Source organism: Callithrix jacchus, chromosome 8, assembly GCF_049354715.1.
Source record: "Callithrix jacchus isolate 240 chromosome 8, calJac240_pri, whole genome shotgun sequence".
Lineage (NCBI taxonomy): Eukaryota > Metazoa > Chordata > Mammalia > Primates > Cebidae > Callithrix > Callithrix jacchus.
The window spans coordinates 93,116,591-93,132,197 of NC_133509.1; the positions used below are offsets into that span (position 1 = coordinate 93,116,591).

The 15,607-nt window shown below is 36.2% G+C and overlaps 1 protein-coding gene across 11 annotated transcripts in view; it reads left to right on the forward strand.

Moving 5' to 3' along the window:
• Positions 1 to 15,607, forward strand: part of KIAA0586 (KIAA0586 ortholog) — a 123,413-nt gene that overhangs the window by 44,453 nt on the left and 63,353 nt on the right. For all 11 annotated transcript variants that reach the window (XR_013521235.1, XR_013521236.1, XM_035260629.3 and 8 more), the window contains 8 exons: positions 564 to 674; positions 2,490 to 2,570; positions 4,848 to 5,038; positions 7,504 to 7,622; positions 9,638 to 9,837; positions 13,807 to 13,966; positions 14,516 to 14,735; positions 15,249 to 15,502. Coding sequence is in view for 9 of the 11 variants with exons in the window: in XM_035260629.3 (XP_035116520.1) it covers positions 564 to 674; positions 2,490 to 2,570; positions 4,848 to 5,038; positions 7,504 to 7,622; positions 9,638 to 9,837; positions 13,807 to 13,966; positions 14,516 to 14,735; positions 15,249 to 15,502 (1,336 nt within the window). In the remaining 2 variants the exon portion in view is untranslated. The remainder of the gene's footprint in view (positions 1 to 563; positions 675 to 2,489; positions 2,571 to 4,847; positions 5,039 to 7,503; positions 7,623 to 9,637; positions 9,838 to 13,806; positions 13,967 to 14,515; positions 14,736 to 15,248; positions 15,503 to 15,607) is intronic.

Genomic DNA, 15,607 nt, shown 5'->3' on the forward strand with positions numbered 1-15,607 from the left:
TTGGGAGGCCGAGACAGGTGGATCACGAGGTCAAGAGATCGAGACCATCCTGGTCAACATGGTGAAACCCCGTCTCTACTAAAAATACAAAAAAAATTAGCTGGGCGTTGTGGCGCGCGCCTGTAATCCCAGCTACTAAGGAGGCTGAGGCAGGAGAATTGCCTGAACCCAGGAGGCGGAGGTAGCGGTGAGCCGAGATTGCGCCATTGCACTCCAGCCTGGGTAACGAGAGCGAAACTCCGTCTCAAAAAAAAAAAAAAAAAAAAATTTTGTTATTCATTGGCTTCACAATAAAAACTTAAAGGGTATGCTTTGTTTTTATCTATACATACATATATACATAAAAGCAAAGCATCATATATATATTTACATCATGTATTTATATATATACACATACGTATACATATACACATACACATACATATACATATACATATACATATACATATACATATACATATACATATACATATACATATACATATACATATACATATACATCCACAGAAAAATGTTTGAGTAGAAACGATAAACAGAAAACTAAATGTTGTATTTTGTTTTAGGTATTGCCCAGTGTAGATATCGACAGCATTTCAAATGGTAGTGCTGATGCCAGTTCACCTCTGCCTAGTCCCAAGGAAGCATCTCTTCCTCCTGTGCAGACTTGGATAAAGGTATATTTCAGAATTTTATCATATTATTTTGAATAATGTTTGATTGTAGATTTTAACTAATGTTACTCCATTTAAAGCATTTTATCATAACCTATTATAAAAATTTCGATTTTGAGGAAAAGATTCAAAACAAATTTTTTTTTTTTTAGACATTCTTGCTCTGTCACCCAGGCTTAAGTACAGTGACATGATCTTGTCTCACTGTAACCTCTGCCTCTAGGTTCAAGCTATTCTCCTGCCTCAGCCTCCCAAGTAGCTGGGATTACAGGCGCCTGCCACCACACCTGGCTAATTTTTGTATTTTTAGTAGAGACAGTATTTCATCTTGTTGGCCAGGCTGGTCTTGAACTCCTGACCCAAGTGATTCCCCTGCCTTAGCCTCCCAAAGTTTTGGGATTATAGGTGTGAACCACCACGCCCAGCCCAAAACAAATTTTGAATTGTTTATGAACTTGAAAGTTTGTTTCAGATTCTTACATTTATAACTGTTTGGAAAGTGATACTCTTTAATGTAACGTTTTGATAATTTAAGTTGTGAAACTCTCATGTGAAGAAAGAATTTCTCTTTGGTGATAAATCTTTGATTTACATGGGAATTATAGATTTCCTAAGTGTGAATTTTATAGTGACAATTGGAGTTTATATTTTGGAATGTTACCTTGTTATCCTACTGTAGACATGATACAAAAATGTGCATTTCTTCCTGGTATTTATTTGCTTTTGAATAATGAAGCTATGGCTTTACTACACAGCAAAATAGCAATGTAACTTACCTCAAGTTTTGTTTATTGTAAGCAAATTTAGTCATTGAGGAAACAGTTTTAAAAGCAGAGAGAAAGAACACCAGCAATCTCTCATGATCACAAGTAATGAAATAGAACTGACTTGGGCTGGTCACAGTGACTCATGCCTGTAATCCCAGCACTTTGAAAGGCTGAGGACCGCCAAAGGTCAAGAGATCAAGACCATCCTAGCCAACATGGTGAAACCCCATCTCTACTAAAAATACAAAAATTATCTGGCCATGGTGGTGTGCGCCTGTAGTCCCAGCTATTCAGGAGGCTGAGGCATGAGAATCGCTTGAACTCGGGAGGTGGAGGTTGCAATGATGAGAGATCATGCCACTGCACTCCGGCCTGGCAACAGAGCGAGATTCCATCTCAAAAAAAAAAAAAAAAAAAAAGCCAGAAAAGAAATACAACTGACCCTAAGTGATATTTGTGCTTAACTGAATTTTTCATCAGTAGTTTTCGATAAACCAGAAGTTTATTGAAACTTCTATGATAACAAGTAATAAATTTTTGGACTGTTTATCATTCTATTCTCAGTAAGACATTCTGCTGTCAGTAATAGGCTATTGTGTGACTATACTTTATATAGTAAGGCCTAAAGGTTAGATTTTTAAAATGATTATTTTGTTTATTTTCCTGAATTATTTGATTTTGTATCTGTCTTTGTGTGAGTTTGTATATGCGTATACTTAGATATCTACACATATAAACACTTTTCTTTCTCTTGATTCTAGAAGTGAAGTCTCAATTTTATCAACCTGTTGATCAATTAAGTTATATTGCTCGTAGAGTTTTTTTTACAGAAAAATGGCTGATTAATTTTTTATACCTATTGAAATGGTGAACTAATGGCTTGGGGACTAGCTTGGATTTCATTTACCAGTTAAATCAATTCTGAATAGGGTAATAAAATTTAAAAAAAGGACAATGTAATTATAAGCTTATAGGTGGAAAGATGATAAATTACTTATAAATTTTAAAAGCATTAAGCACAACAAAAACTTTCTGAAAATGCTTTCTTTAGACTCCAGAAATTGTGAAGATAGATGAAGAAGAGGTGAAGTTTCCAGGAAATAACTTTGATGAAATAATTGATGTCATACAGGTAACAAAGCTTAGAAATCATGAGAAATTACTTTCTACCGGCATTTTTCCAGGTTGTTGACTATCTTTTGACTATTAATATTTTGTTGCAGTGCTTTTAGATACTTTCTTTTACTTTTGAGTTAAATATACTTTTATTTTAAAAATTATGAAGTTGTTATTCTAGAACGCAGTATTGTCTTTCATCTATATCACCTATCTGCCTTCATGAAACTTTTTGGTTGTCTGCTGTTTCCCACCTAGATTTTGTCTCTGCTGTTTCCTGCTTCCTTCTTTCTTCCCACTTCCTTTGGCTTCTTTTCTTTCAATTTGTCTTTTCTTCATTCTATTACATTTATCTATTGTAATTTTTGGATTCATGATGAGGTGACCAATTAATTTATATTGAGAAAAAAAATTTGTGTGGAATCTATAATCCAGAGGAAGATCCATATAGAACAAAGAGTTATAGAAATGATAGAAATAATGAAATAGAGGGGAAAAATAGGCAGAATTAAATTATAAAGGATGGGAGGCAAAATCATAGAACATTGAAACTACTTAAATATTATGTCAGTAGACTTTAAAGAAGACATTTGTTCATGTTTCTTTGACTTTTAGAGCTAAGACCAGTCATAAAATGAACTCCAGTTTTAGAATATGAAGAGGTGTACAGTATATTAATGTTATTTGCTCACAGGTATGTCTTTTCTCATGTGAGTGCCACATGAGAATTTTGAAGGCAGGGACCTTAGTTATATATTCCTAATGCCTAGCAAAGGTACTTGGTAATTGTTTATCTAATATACAAGTGAAGGAAACAGTTATAGCAGTAGCAAAGGATTTAGCATTCAAAGACAAGTGTTCCTGTAGTAGCTTTGCCATTTATTAACTGTAGACTTCATTTTTCAATCAGATAATATTACTGAGTTATAGTATTTAGAGATACCAAAGTGGTTTTGATTGAATTATTTATAGATAAAATGATATGATTTCTGTGTTTTACTTTAAAACGATATGTGAAGGGGAGAGTGGCTAGATGTGACAAGACTGACCATGAGTTGATAATTGTTAAAGTTGGGGAGCAGATAAATGCAATTCATGTTATTTATATAACAGATATATTACATAGATGCTATTTGTTTAAACACATATGATATTTTTTGTAATAAAAAATTTGACAATTCCAGAAATAACTTTATTGATTATGATGTGGTATGCAGATAATTTGTCAGATGACTGACCTAATTGCATATTTAAATGTAAATTATAAGTTGTATAAGAGCAAAAAGTGATTTTAGAAGTGTATTAGTCTTTTTTGCATTATTATAAAGGAATTACTGGGTAATTTATAAAGACAAGAGATTTAAGGCGAGGTGGCTCATGCCTGTAATCCCAGGACTTTGGGAGGCCAAGGCAGGTGGATTACCTGAGGTCAGGAGTTTAGGACCAGCCTGGCCAACATAGTGAAACCCTGTCTCTACTAAAAAATACAAAAATTAGCTGGATGTGGTGGCGGGTACTTATAATCCCAGCTACTCAGGGGGCTGAGACAGGAGAATTGCTTGAACCCAGGAGGTGGAGGTTGTCGTGAGCCAAGATCATGCCATTGCACTCCAGCCTGGGTCAAAAGACAGAAACTCTGTCTGAAAAACAAAGAAAGAAAAGAAAAGAAAAGAGATGTAATTGTCTCATGGAAACTTTTACTCAGGTAGAAGGCTGTGAGGGAACGGGTGTGTCACAAAGCAAGAGAGGGAGTAGGAGAGAGAGGAGGATGTGCCAGTGTCCTTTAAACAACCAGCTCTACGTGAACTAACTTATTGCTATGGGGAGGGCACCAAGCCATTCATGAGGGATCCACCCCCATGACCCAAGCACCGTCCACCAGGCCCCGTCTTGGACACTGGGGATCACATTTCAACATGAGATTTGGAGGGGACAAATATGCAAACCATATGAGGATGCATCAATTTTTTAATGATAATTATTCAGTTCATACACTTCTAGAGAGAAATGTTAATAGTGTTTTATCTAGGAATAATTACGTTTTCTAGTTTATTTTATGATTGCATTCAATGACTATTGGGTTCTAAAAAGACAAACTGATTATGTAATTAAGGATTCTTCAATATGATATGTATGACTAACATGTATGTTGTAATTAATGTGATACCACCTAATTAAAAATGCTGTTGGTTAATTTAGAAGTGTTGGTTATTTCATCCAGTTCCTTGCCTATAATTGGTACTTAGTAACTCTTGAACAAATATAAGAATAGTTTTGTTTTTATTACTACCAGGAAGAAGAAAAATGTGATGAAATTCCAGACTCTGAACCAATTCTGGAGTTTAACAGAAGCATTAAACCTGATTCTACAAAATATAATGGTCCTCCATTTCCGCCAGTTGCTTCTACTTTTCAGCCCACGGCTGATATTCTGGATAAAGTAATTGAGAGAAAAGAGACATTGGAAAATAGCTTAATTCAATGGTAAGTTTACAACGGTGTTGGTATGAATAGAACTATAGTAGCAAATATAAATGGGAAATATTAAATTGTGGCTGAAAATATTTCTTGTCTTCTTTTGTTTATTAAACTTTCTTTGCTTTAGTCACTGGAAAGTGTTTGATGTAATGCCGAGGGCTTAACTATTGTTGGAGGTATTATTTTTGTCCTGGAATATTTGTACTCAGTTTGTCTATTTTGGCAAAGAAGACTATTATTAGGAAGCCTTAAAAATGTACATGTTCTTTAATCCAGTGATTCATTTCCAGAAATTTATCCTAAGGAAGTAATTATGGTTTGCTACTAGGCCAGGGATCCCCAACCCCAGGGCCACGAACCAGTACTGGTCTGTGGCCTATTAGGAACCAGGGAACTAGGCTGCACAGCAGGAGCTGAGCAGCTGGTAAGTGAGCATTACTGCCTGAGCTCCACCTCCTGTCAGATCAGTGGTGGCATTAGATTTCACAGAAGCACAAACCCTATTGTGAACTGTGTATGTGAGGGATCTAGGTTGCACGCTCCCTATGAGTATCTAATGCCTGATGATCTGAAGTAAAACAGTTTCATCCCAAATCCAACCCCCCTACCTCCCCATCTGTGGAAAAATTATCTTCAACAAAACCAATCCCTGGTGCCAAAAGATTGGGGATAAAGGTTGACTGCTATACTAGGCCATATAATACCTGCCACTACAAAGAAGGCACTGTTCTAGGTTTGTTACATACTTATAACAACAAGTTGTAATATGTTATCATTGTTACATATTACAATAACAATTGTAACTTGTTATTACACATGAATATGAAATGAACTCTATTATTTGTATTTTTACTTATAAGAAACCCTAAGGAAGTTATGGAATAAGTGAAATGACTGAATATTAATACAATCATGAAAATTAGGTTTAGAAGAAATTTAGTAATGTTAAAAGATATTGATAATATACTAGCATGTAAACGAAGCAGGATACTAACAGTGTAACCCTAGTTTACAAGATCTTACTCAAAAATAAGTGTGCAGCCCGGCACATTGGCTCACATCTGTAATCCCAGCACTTTGGGAGACCAAGGCGGGTGGATCACCTGAGGTCAGGAGTTTGAGACCAGGCTGACCAATATGGTGAATCCCCATCTCTACTAAAAAAAAAAAATTAGCCAGGTGTGGTGGCATGCACCTGTAGTTCCAGCTACACAGGAGACGAAGTCAAGAGAATCGATTGAACCCAGGAGGTAGAGGTTGCACCGAGCCAAGGTTGGGTCACTGCACTCTAGACTGGGCTAAAGAGTGAGACTCTGTCTCACAAAAAAATGTTTGCATAAAACAAAAGTTTGAAAAAACATATATACCAAATTAACTGTGTTTATCCTTGAACCTAGAATTATAGGCCAGCCTTATCAGTTTTTTAAACTCATAAATTTTCTAAATTTTTAACAACGAACACCTATTATTTATATAATAAAAATGTTTAAGAAGTCTATTAGCTGCTCTAAAGAAATGTTCTAGAAGTCTCCTGTTACCCTTTCCCTTCCCAAAGATGACCTTAGAGATACATTTTTCTTTACATTTTAAGAGGAAAATTAAAATAAACATGTAAGCTGTACTATATTGCAGTCTATATGTTTATTTCCTTGAGGAGAGAGGGCAGCTGGACTTCTTTTCTAGCTCTGATAAGTACTAAAATAGACATATAGGCTGTAATATAAAATAAACATATAGGCTGTAATATAGTACAGTCTGTATTACAGCCTATATGTTTATTTCCTTGGAGAGAGGGCAGCTGGACTTCTTTTCTAGCTCTGACCTTGTATGGTTTTTATATGTGCACTCAGAGTGGAAATCAGTTTAGGTACATGATGTCATTGACCCAAGTCTTATTTTGAATTTAGAAGTTTTGTTAAGCTTTTCATTAGACTAATCTGAAAGATTTAAATTTGATTTCATGAACTATCTCCCACAAGGAGATTCTGTTTAGTGTGTTTTATCTTCTTCAGAGGTACTTTTTTTTTCCAAGACAGGGTCTCACTCTGTTGCCCAGGCTGCAGTGCAGTGGGGTGATCATGGCTCACTGCAGCCTTGACCCCCTGTGCTCAAGCCGTCCTCACACCTCAGCCTTCTGTGTAGCTGGGACTACAGGCACATACCACCATGCCCAGCTAATTTTTTGTAGCGACAGTGTTTTGCCCTGTTTCCCAGGATGATCTTGAACTCCAGAGCTCAAGCGGTCTGCCCAACATGGCCTCCCAAATTGCTGAGATTACAGGTGTGCACCATGATGCCCAGCCCATTTTATTATTATTTTTCTTCTAGATTTAACTTTCAGAATGATTGCTTTCACACAAACATGTTTGTGGCATTGGTAAAGGTTATTTTTAAGGGTGGTATGTCTAACATTTTTAACATTTCAATTAAATTGAGGAATCTTAACTTTTATCTGCCCCTCCCCCGCTCAGGGTAGAGCAAGAAATAATGTCAAGAATTATCTCTGGGCTCTTTCCAGTCCAGCAACAGATTGCCCCTAATATCAGTGTGTCAGTCAGTGAGACAAGTGAACCACTGACTTCTGACATTGGTGAGTGAAATGGATCTTCTTTGTTTTTATTAAAAGACAAAAGCCTTAGTTCACTGTGGATTTATACATTTGAGAGGTCAAGTAAATCCTCCAGCAACAAAAGGTAAGCTCTTCTAAGCTAACTTCGTAGTACTTCTTTGTGATGATGGTTAGTTATCTCTCACCCTCTTATTTCATGTTGCAGCTTTCAGATGATTAAGCCACTCTTCATACCTCCCACTCCAAATCTGTTATCCTCATAGTACTTTGTACATATTTTTGTTATAGTAATTATCAGATTATATCAAGGTTAGTTTCCATATCTGTCTCACTCTAGACTATAAATCAGGATTTAAGGATGTTTCTCCTTTTGTGCCTAGACCTTGGCTGATACCTAACAAGAGTTTACATATTCATTGAATGGTTAAAACAAGCCTTTTTGTTTTTGAGATGGAGTCATGCTCTGTTGCACAGGTTGGAGTGCAGTGGCACCATCTCAGCTCACTGCAACCTCCGCCTCTCAGGTTCAAGTGATTCTCCTGCCTTAGCCTCTCTAGTAGCTGGGACTACAGGCACTCATCACTGCACCCAGCTAATTTTTTGTATTTTTAGTAGAGACATGGTTTCGCCATCTTGGCCAGGATGGTCTCTATCTCTTGACTGCGTGATCCGTCCACCTCAGCCTTCCCAAAGTGCTGGGATTACAGGCATGAGCCACTGAGCCTGGCCTAAATGGTTAAAATGTGCCTCTTTATAGAGCCTGTGCCATTCTTTTTTTCCTTCCCTCCTTCCCTCTTCTCTCACTTCTCTTCCCCATTTTTTTCTTCTTTCTCTCCTTCCCCCTTTTCCTCTTCTTCTCCCCCTTCTTTTCTCCATTTGTTTTCTTCTCTTCCTCCTCCTGTTCTTCTTCCTTTCTACCTCCTTCTTGTTTTTTTGAGGTAAGTTTACTTGCCATAGAAGTTACCACTTCTAAGTGTACAGTTTGACAAGTTTTTTGTTTGTTTGTTTTAATTAGAACCAGAGTCTTGCTCTGTCATCTATGCTAGAGGCTGGACTGCAGTGAAATGATCATAACTCGCTCGCTGTAACCTCGAACTCCTGGGCTCAAGCAACCTTCCTGCCTCAGCCTCCCAAGTAGTTAGGACCATAGGTGTGTGGTCCTAGCTACACACCTATGTAGCCCAGCTAAAAATAATTCTTAAGTCAGGTGCAATTGCTCAGGCCTATAATCCCAACACTTTGGGAGGCTGAGGCGGGCAGATCACCTGAGGTCAGGATTTCAAGATCAGCCTGGCCAACCTGGTGAAACCCTGTCTTTACTAAAAATATAAAAATTAGCTGGGTATGATGGTGCACAGCTGTAATTCCAGCTACTCCAGAATCTGAGACAGGAGAATTGCTTGAACCCAGAAGGTGGAGGTTGCAGTGAGCCAAGATCACATCACTGCACTCCAGCCTGGGCGATAGAGCGAGACTGTCGGATGGACGGATGGACGGACGGACGGACGGACGGACGGACAGACAGACAGACAGACAGACAGACAGACAGACAGACAGATAGATAGATAAAGTAGAGATGGGGATCTTGCTGTTTCTCAGGCTAATATCAAACTCCTGGCCTCTAGTGATCCTCCTGCCTTGGCCTCCCAAAGCACTGGGATTACAGAAGCGAGTCACTGCACCTGGCCCAGTTTGATGAGCTTTGACAAGTACACACAGCTATACATTAACCACATAATCAGGAGATAGGAAAACATTTCTATCTTCTCCAAAAGCTTCCTTATGCCATTTGGCAGTCAATTCCTAAACCTCACCGAGGCGTCGTGGCACACACCTGTAATCCCAGCTATTTTGGAGGCTGAGGCAGGAGAATCACTTGAACCTAGGAGGCAGTGGTTGCAGTGAGCCAAGACTGTGTTGTTGCACTCCAGCCTGGGTAACAGTGTGAGACTCTGTTTCAAGAAAAAAAGAAATGAAAGTTTGAATTGCAAGCATGTTTCTTGCCCACTTATTCTGAATTTTTTTTTTTCCTTTAGTGGAAGGAACAAGCAGCGGTGCCCTCCAGCTTTTTGTTGATGCTGGTGTTCCTGTGAACTCAGACATGATTAACCATTTTGTGAACGAAGCTCTTGCTGAGACCATTGCTGTTATGCTGGGTGACAGAGAACCAAAGAAGCAAGGTCCTGTTGCTGCAAGTGTTTCTGGGGGTGCTTCAACAAATGAAACGTATTTGCCGGTATGAGGAATTTTTGATAGATTTTTTGAAGAACAGTAAAATAGATGAATTTTAAGCTGCATACTGTAAGATCATTGTTTGTAGTAGAAGTATTATTATTATTATTTTTAGAGACATGGTCTTTATTTATGGCCTTGGCTGGTCTTGTGTTTTTGAACTTCTGGGCTTAAGTGATCGCCTGCCTCAGCCTCCTGAGTAGCTGAGATTACAGGCACCGGCCACCATGCCCAGCTTGTGGTAGAATTTTATTCCTTGTGGCTATGATTAAAGTAATATTTTCCATACCATTTCCCATTAGCATTTTATTCTAAAAACTCTTAAATCTATAGAATAGTTGAAAGTATGATACAATGAACATCAGTACACCCTTTACTTATACAGTTGTCCATTGGTATACATGGGGAATTGGCAAATCCTTGCATACGCAGGTCTTACAGTTGGCCCGAAAAACCCAAATATATGAAAAGTCAGCCCTCTGTATATAAGGGTTTCTTATATCATGAATACTGATTTTGATCCACATTTGGTTGAAAAAACATCCTGGTATGACTGGACTCTTATAGTTCAAACCTATGTTTTTATTTAGTTATTTAATCAAGGCTCATTTATATTTATTGATTGATAATATTTTGGCACACTGAAAAAATCTGTCTTATATCTGCTATATATCATATATTCTTTAAAAACCATTTGAAAGTCATAGACATCATGATGCTTTACCTCAAAAGCATCAGCAGTATCTCCACAGAACAAGTTGCTTTATTACATAACCAAAATACCATCATCAGACCCCCCAAATTTAACCTTGACATGTTAATAATATAGAATATAGAGCCCATATTTAGATTTCCCCAATTATTCCAAAAATGTCCTCTATAGTTTTTTTTTTTTTTAATCAAGATATAGCTAAGAATCACACATTGCTTTGGGTTATTATACGAACTGATATTTTTAATCTTTAAAAAAATACATTTCAGGAACTTACATTGTTTGTTTAATCAATCTTGTGTTAAAAAGAATTTGTAATCTATTATAGCAATACAAAATTATGCAAAGCCAAAATTTACTGTCTATTACCAGCTGTTTAAAACTATAGTTACTTCTGATCTTACAGACCACAAATACATCATTTTATATACATGAAACATTTAAACATCATTCGACGTATAAACATGAAGTTACATACTGTGTTTTACTTTTGTAGACATTGGTGTGGTATAATGCGATTCGTGTGCCACATAATTGATCTGTAGTTTGATCTGTGCTTTATTAGCTCATTGGGAAGGTATGTAGTACAGATGTGGTCAGGGTTATGGTTTTTTCCAGGCCAATTACTTTGGTTTGCTTTCTGCCTATATATTGCATATACTTTCATGAGGGTGATTGGATGAGAAAATGTGGGGAAAACCAGTGTAAAGAGCTTGGACTTTGGGGTTGGTAAAATCTGAATTTGAATTCCAAGTTCCATTGCTTTAGTTTTACCTCTATAATAGAGATAGAATACTTAGTTTAAACGATGATGGCTTTACTAAAATCTTCTTACAGAATATCTAGTAAGGCAAGCACTACTCCCAGACTGCGACTTATCATTCTTTATCTTCAGAATTGTCATGGCTTTTCTTGGCCTTTTAATCTTTCACATATAATTTAAGGTTAGTTCTTAAGTTCCATTAAAAATATTGTTGAGATTTCAATGGGAATTAAACCAATTTTGACCGGTTTCATTTAAGAAGGATTGAAATATTTATGGTTCTGTGTTTTCTTAGCCAAAGTTTTGCCGAAGATTAAATGAGATGATGTATGGACAGAGCTTAATCTGGTGCCTAGAACTTGGTAAATAAATACTCAGTTACTAATAGTTTATCATCTTTATTATCCATTACCAATACTAGAAAAATACCTTCAGATCCTTTCACAGTGATGAGACAATAGTGTTATATCTGAAAACAACATTTTTTGTGCTATATGTTTATGTAGTCAAGAAGAAAAAAAGGCGTAGTTTACTTTCTTCATTTTAAAATGAAGGCTGAGTACACTAATTATTAAGCAGTGCTATAGAAATTCTGATATGTTTCATGGTTTTAAATTGCATTTTAATTTGCAACTCATACAGAATAAAGGGTAATCACCTTATATAAAGACTTTAGAATGAAGAAAAAGTTAAGTAATATTTTTTAAATGGTCAAAGGACAGGAGCAGACAGGTCAAACACATAGAAGAAATACAAATCACCCATGTACATATAAAAAAAAATGAAGATGATCAACCTCACAGATAATTAGAAAAAGTTATTGAAATTCCATTTTTACTGATCAGATTGGCAAAACTCTAAAAGCCTGATAAATCTGGGGAAAATTGTCATTTTCTTACTTTCTGGTGGTAGTATAAAATAGTAAAATCCTGTACCAGGAAATTTGGCAGTATCTATTAAAACTAAAAACATAATTTGTCCTTTAATAGAGTAGTCCCACTTTTGGGAACTTACTCATAGCTATATCCATATATTATACATATAAAATGATGGCAGTCAAGATTATTTGATAACTTTGAGGAAGGGCTCTAGGTAGAAAGGTTAAGAGTAGGAGAGGGACTTAATTTTCACTATCCTTTTGTACCTTTTCAATTTTGAACCATTTGAATGATTACCTATTCAACAAATTAATATTAAATTGTTCCACTTTTCCTTCTCCAGTACTTTCTGTCTCCCTGCTGTCTTCATCTCTCCCCAACTCCCACTTTTTCTTATCCTTCCATTACTTTTATATACTTTGTTTTTTGTGCAAAAAGACTGATTTTTTTTTGGTGTCTTATCAATCAGTTAAAATGCTTCCTTTCTGTTTTATGCCTTTCCTTCATGTTTGTAATTGGATTTGATCTTCAGCTTTGTCTATTTAATCTTTCTGTCTTCTTTATTTTTAAAATTTTAGCTTTTATTTTAGGTATAAGGGATACATGTGTAGGATTGGTATGTGTATAAATGGGACCCAGGTAGTGAGCATAGTATCCAAAAGTAGTTTTTCAACCCATTTCCTACTTCTTCCCTTCCACTCTCTGCCATCATAGTCTACAGTGTCTATTGTTCTCATGTTTATGTCTGTGTGTGCCCAATGTTTAGCTCTCACTTACAAGTGAGAACATATGTTTTGCTCTCACTTATAAGTGAGAACATTTATTCCTCTGTTTGTTTGTTTAGGATTATGGCCTCCAGCTTCATCCATGCTGCTGCAAATGACATGATTTTGTTCTTTTTTATGGCTGTGTAGTATTCCATGGTGAATATGTACTACATTTTCTTTATTCAGTTCACCACTGATGGGTGCCTAGGTTGACTCCATGTCTTTGTTGTTGTGAATAGTGTGGCAATGAACATATAAGTGCATGTGTCTTTTTGGTATAATGATCTTTGGAGTATATACCCAGTAATGGTCTCAAAAGAAGACACACAAACCATCAACAAACATGAAAAAATGCTCATCATCACTAATCATCAGAAAAATGCAAATTAAAACCACAGTGAGATACCATCTCAGTCAGAATGGCTATTATTAAAAGGTCAAAAAATAAAACAGATTGCCATAAATATATGTATATATACTTACTATGTACCCACAAAAATTAAAAATTAAAAAAAATCAACAACAAAATACAAACCAACAGTTGCTAGTGAGGCTGCAGAGAAAAGGGAATGCTTATACACTGTTGGTAGGAATGTAAATTACTTCTCTATTTTAAAAGAGGGTGCCTTAGAATTCTGTGGGGACCACTTCAGAGGCAGAGTTATTTCAATTGCCTGAGACTTTCAGCAGGCCAGTCGTAGACTAGCAGGTAGACGTTCAAGAGATAGGGTACTTAACCCTGCTATCAATTTAAATTATCTCTAGTCTATGAATGAGTTCATATTATTATTTCAAATTACTTTTATTTGGGTGATAAAAACACAGTTTATCTTGTTTTATTAATTTATTTTAGGCAAGAATGCGTACCCCATTGGCTACCCCACAGCCTACGCCTCCTCCCTCACCTTCATCATCTCCTAAGGAGTGTGTTTTGGTAAAGACTCCAGATTCTTCTCCCTGTGATTCGGATCATGATATGGCTTTTCCTGTGAAAAAAGTATTAGCTGAAAAAGGTAGAAACTTTATTTCTGTTAGTCAGTTTTAATTTTAGCAACTATTAAGTAAAATTTTATGATTTATCTTATAAGATGCTTTATATTAATGTATACATACTTGTTGCTTACTTCTTGCAAGGAAATTTAGGAATTGATTGCTACTTCTTTTTTTTTAAGATTGGGTTTCACCATGATAGCCAGGCTGGTCTTGAACTCCTGACCTCAGGTGATCCACCCACCTCGGCCTCCCAAAGTGCTAGGATTACAAGCATGAGCCACCATGCCTGGTGCTACTTCTTAAAGTATGTAATTGAATAGATGCTTAGACTAAGTATATGGTGGTATTAAAAATGATATGTTTTCAAGGTTTTTTTTTTTTTAATGCTTTACTAAACTTAGGAATTTTTCCATTAATGGCCACCACCACTCTCATTATTATTATTATTATTATTAATTATAATTGCCATTATTTGTATGCTAAAATGGTAAGGAATATCTGAAGCAATGTATCTTGCCATCCTAAGGAGTTGTTTTCTGACTACTATCTTTTTTTAAAAAAATCTTTAGGAGATGATATGCCTGCCATCATGCTTGTTAATACTCCAGTGGTTACCCCCACTACTACACCTCCTCCAGCAGCAGTTTTTACTCCAACTTGGTCGGAGATTTCCATTGATAAATTGAAGGTATCAAGCCCAGAGCTTCCCAAGCCGTGGGGTGATGGAGACCTGCCACTGGAAGAAGAAAACCCTAACTCTCCTCAAGAAGAACTTCATCCGAGAGCTATGTAAATGAGAACATAACTAGTAACTGTACATTTCAACTTGTTTGACTTATGTGATCCACTGAAAACATAGCAATATTACACAAAGCTTTATAAACCACAGACTACTTTATACTCTCAAAGAAAGAACTTTCATAAATGTTGAATTTTTAAAAATTATCAAATTTATTTATGCCTTCACCTTTTTTCTTAAAAGGTTTGAAGCAGATTTAATTAAAGGTATCTGTTATATTGTTAATAAAATAGAAAGCAATTTCTCCCTATTGTGGATCATTATTTACTATCATCAGTTAACTTTTATATTATATATCTCTATGTAGATTTATTTGATGTCTGGAAGACCTTTCAAGGTGGCCTATGATTAAAGCATGAAAACAATTATTAAAAATCTTGTTAATTATAGTAGTGCAGATTCAAAAAAATATTTTGCTAGAGGAGATATAGTCTTCCAGTCTGTTTTTTATGTCAAAGTGAGTAGTGACCTAACGAGCTCAAAATATGTCTTTATTTTCTTAGTGTAATGTCTGTGGCTAAGGATGAAGAACCAGAGAGTATGGATTTCCCTGCTCAGCCTCTACCTCCAGAGCCAGTTCCCTTTATGCCATTTCCTGCTGCCACCAAGGCCCCTTCCCCCTCACAGATGCCAGGTTCTGATTCATCAACGCTGGAGAGCATATTGAGTGTTACAGTCACTGAAACTGAAACTTTAGATAAACCCATCTCTGAAGGAGAGATTTTATTTAGCTGTGGTCAAAAATTGGCCCCCAAGAGTAAGTTAATTTGTGTTAATTGATTTCATTTGTTAGATTATGGTAATTCCTTAAGTAATCCTTTTCTGTTTAAAGTGTTTTAATTTTCAAGATTTAACATGGTAT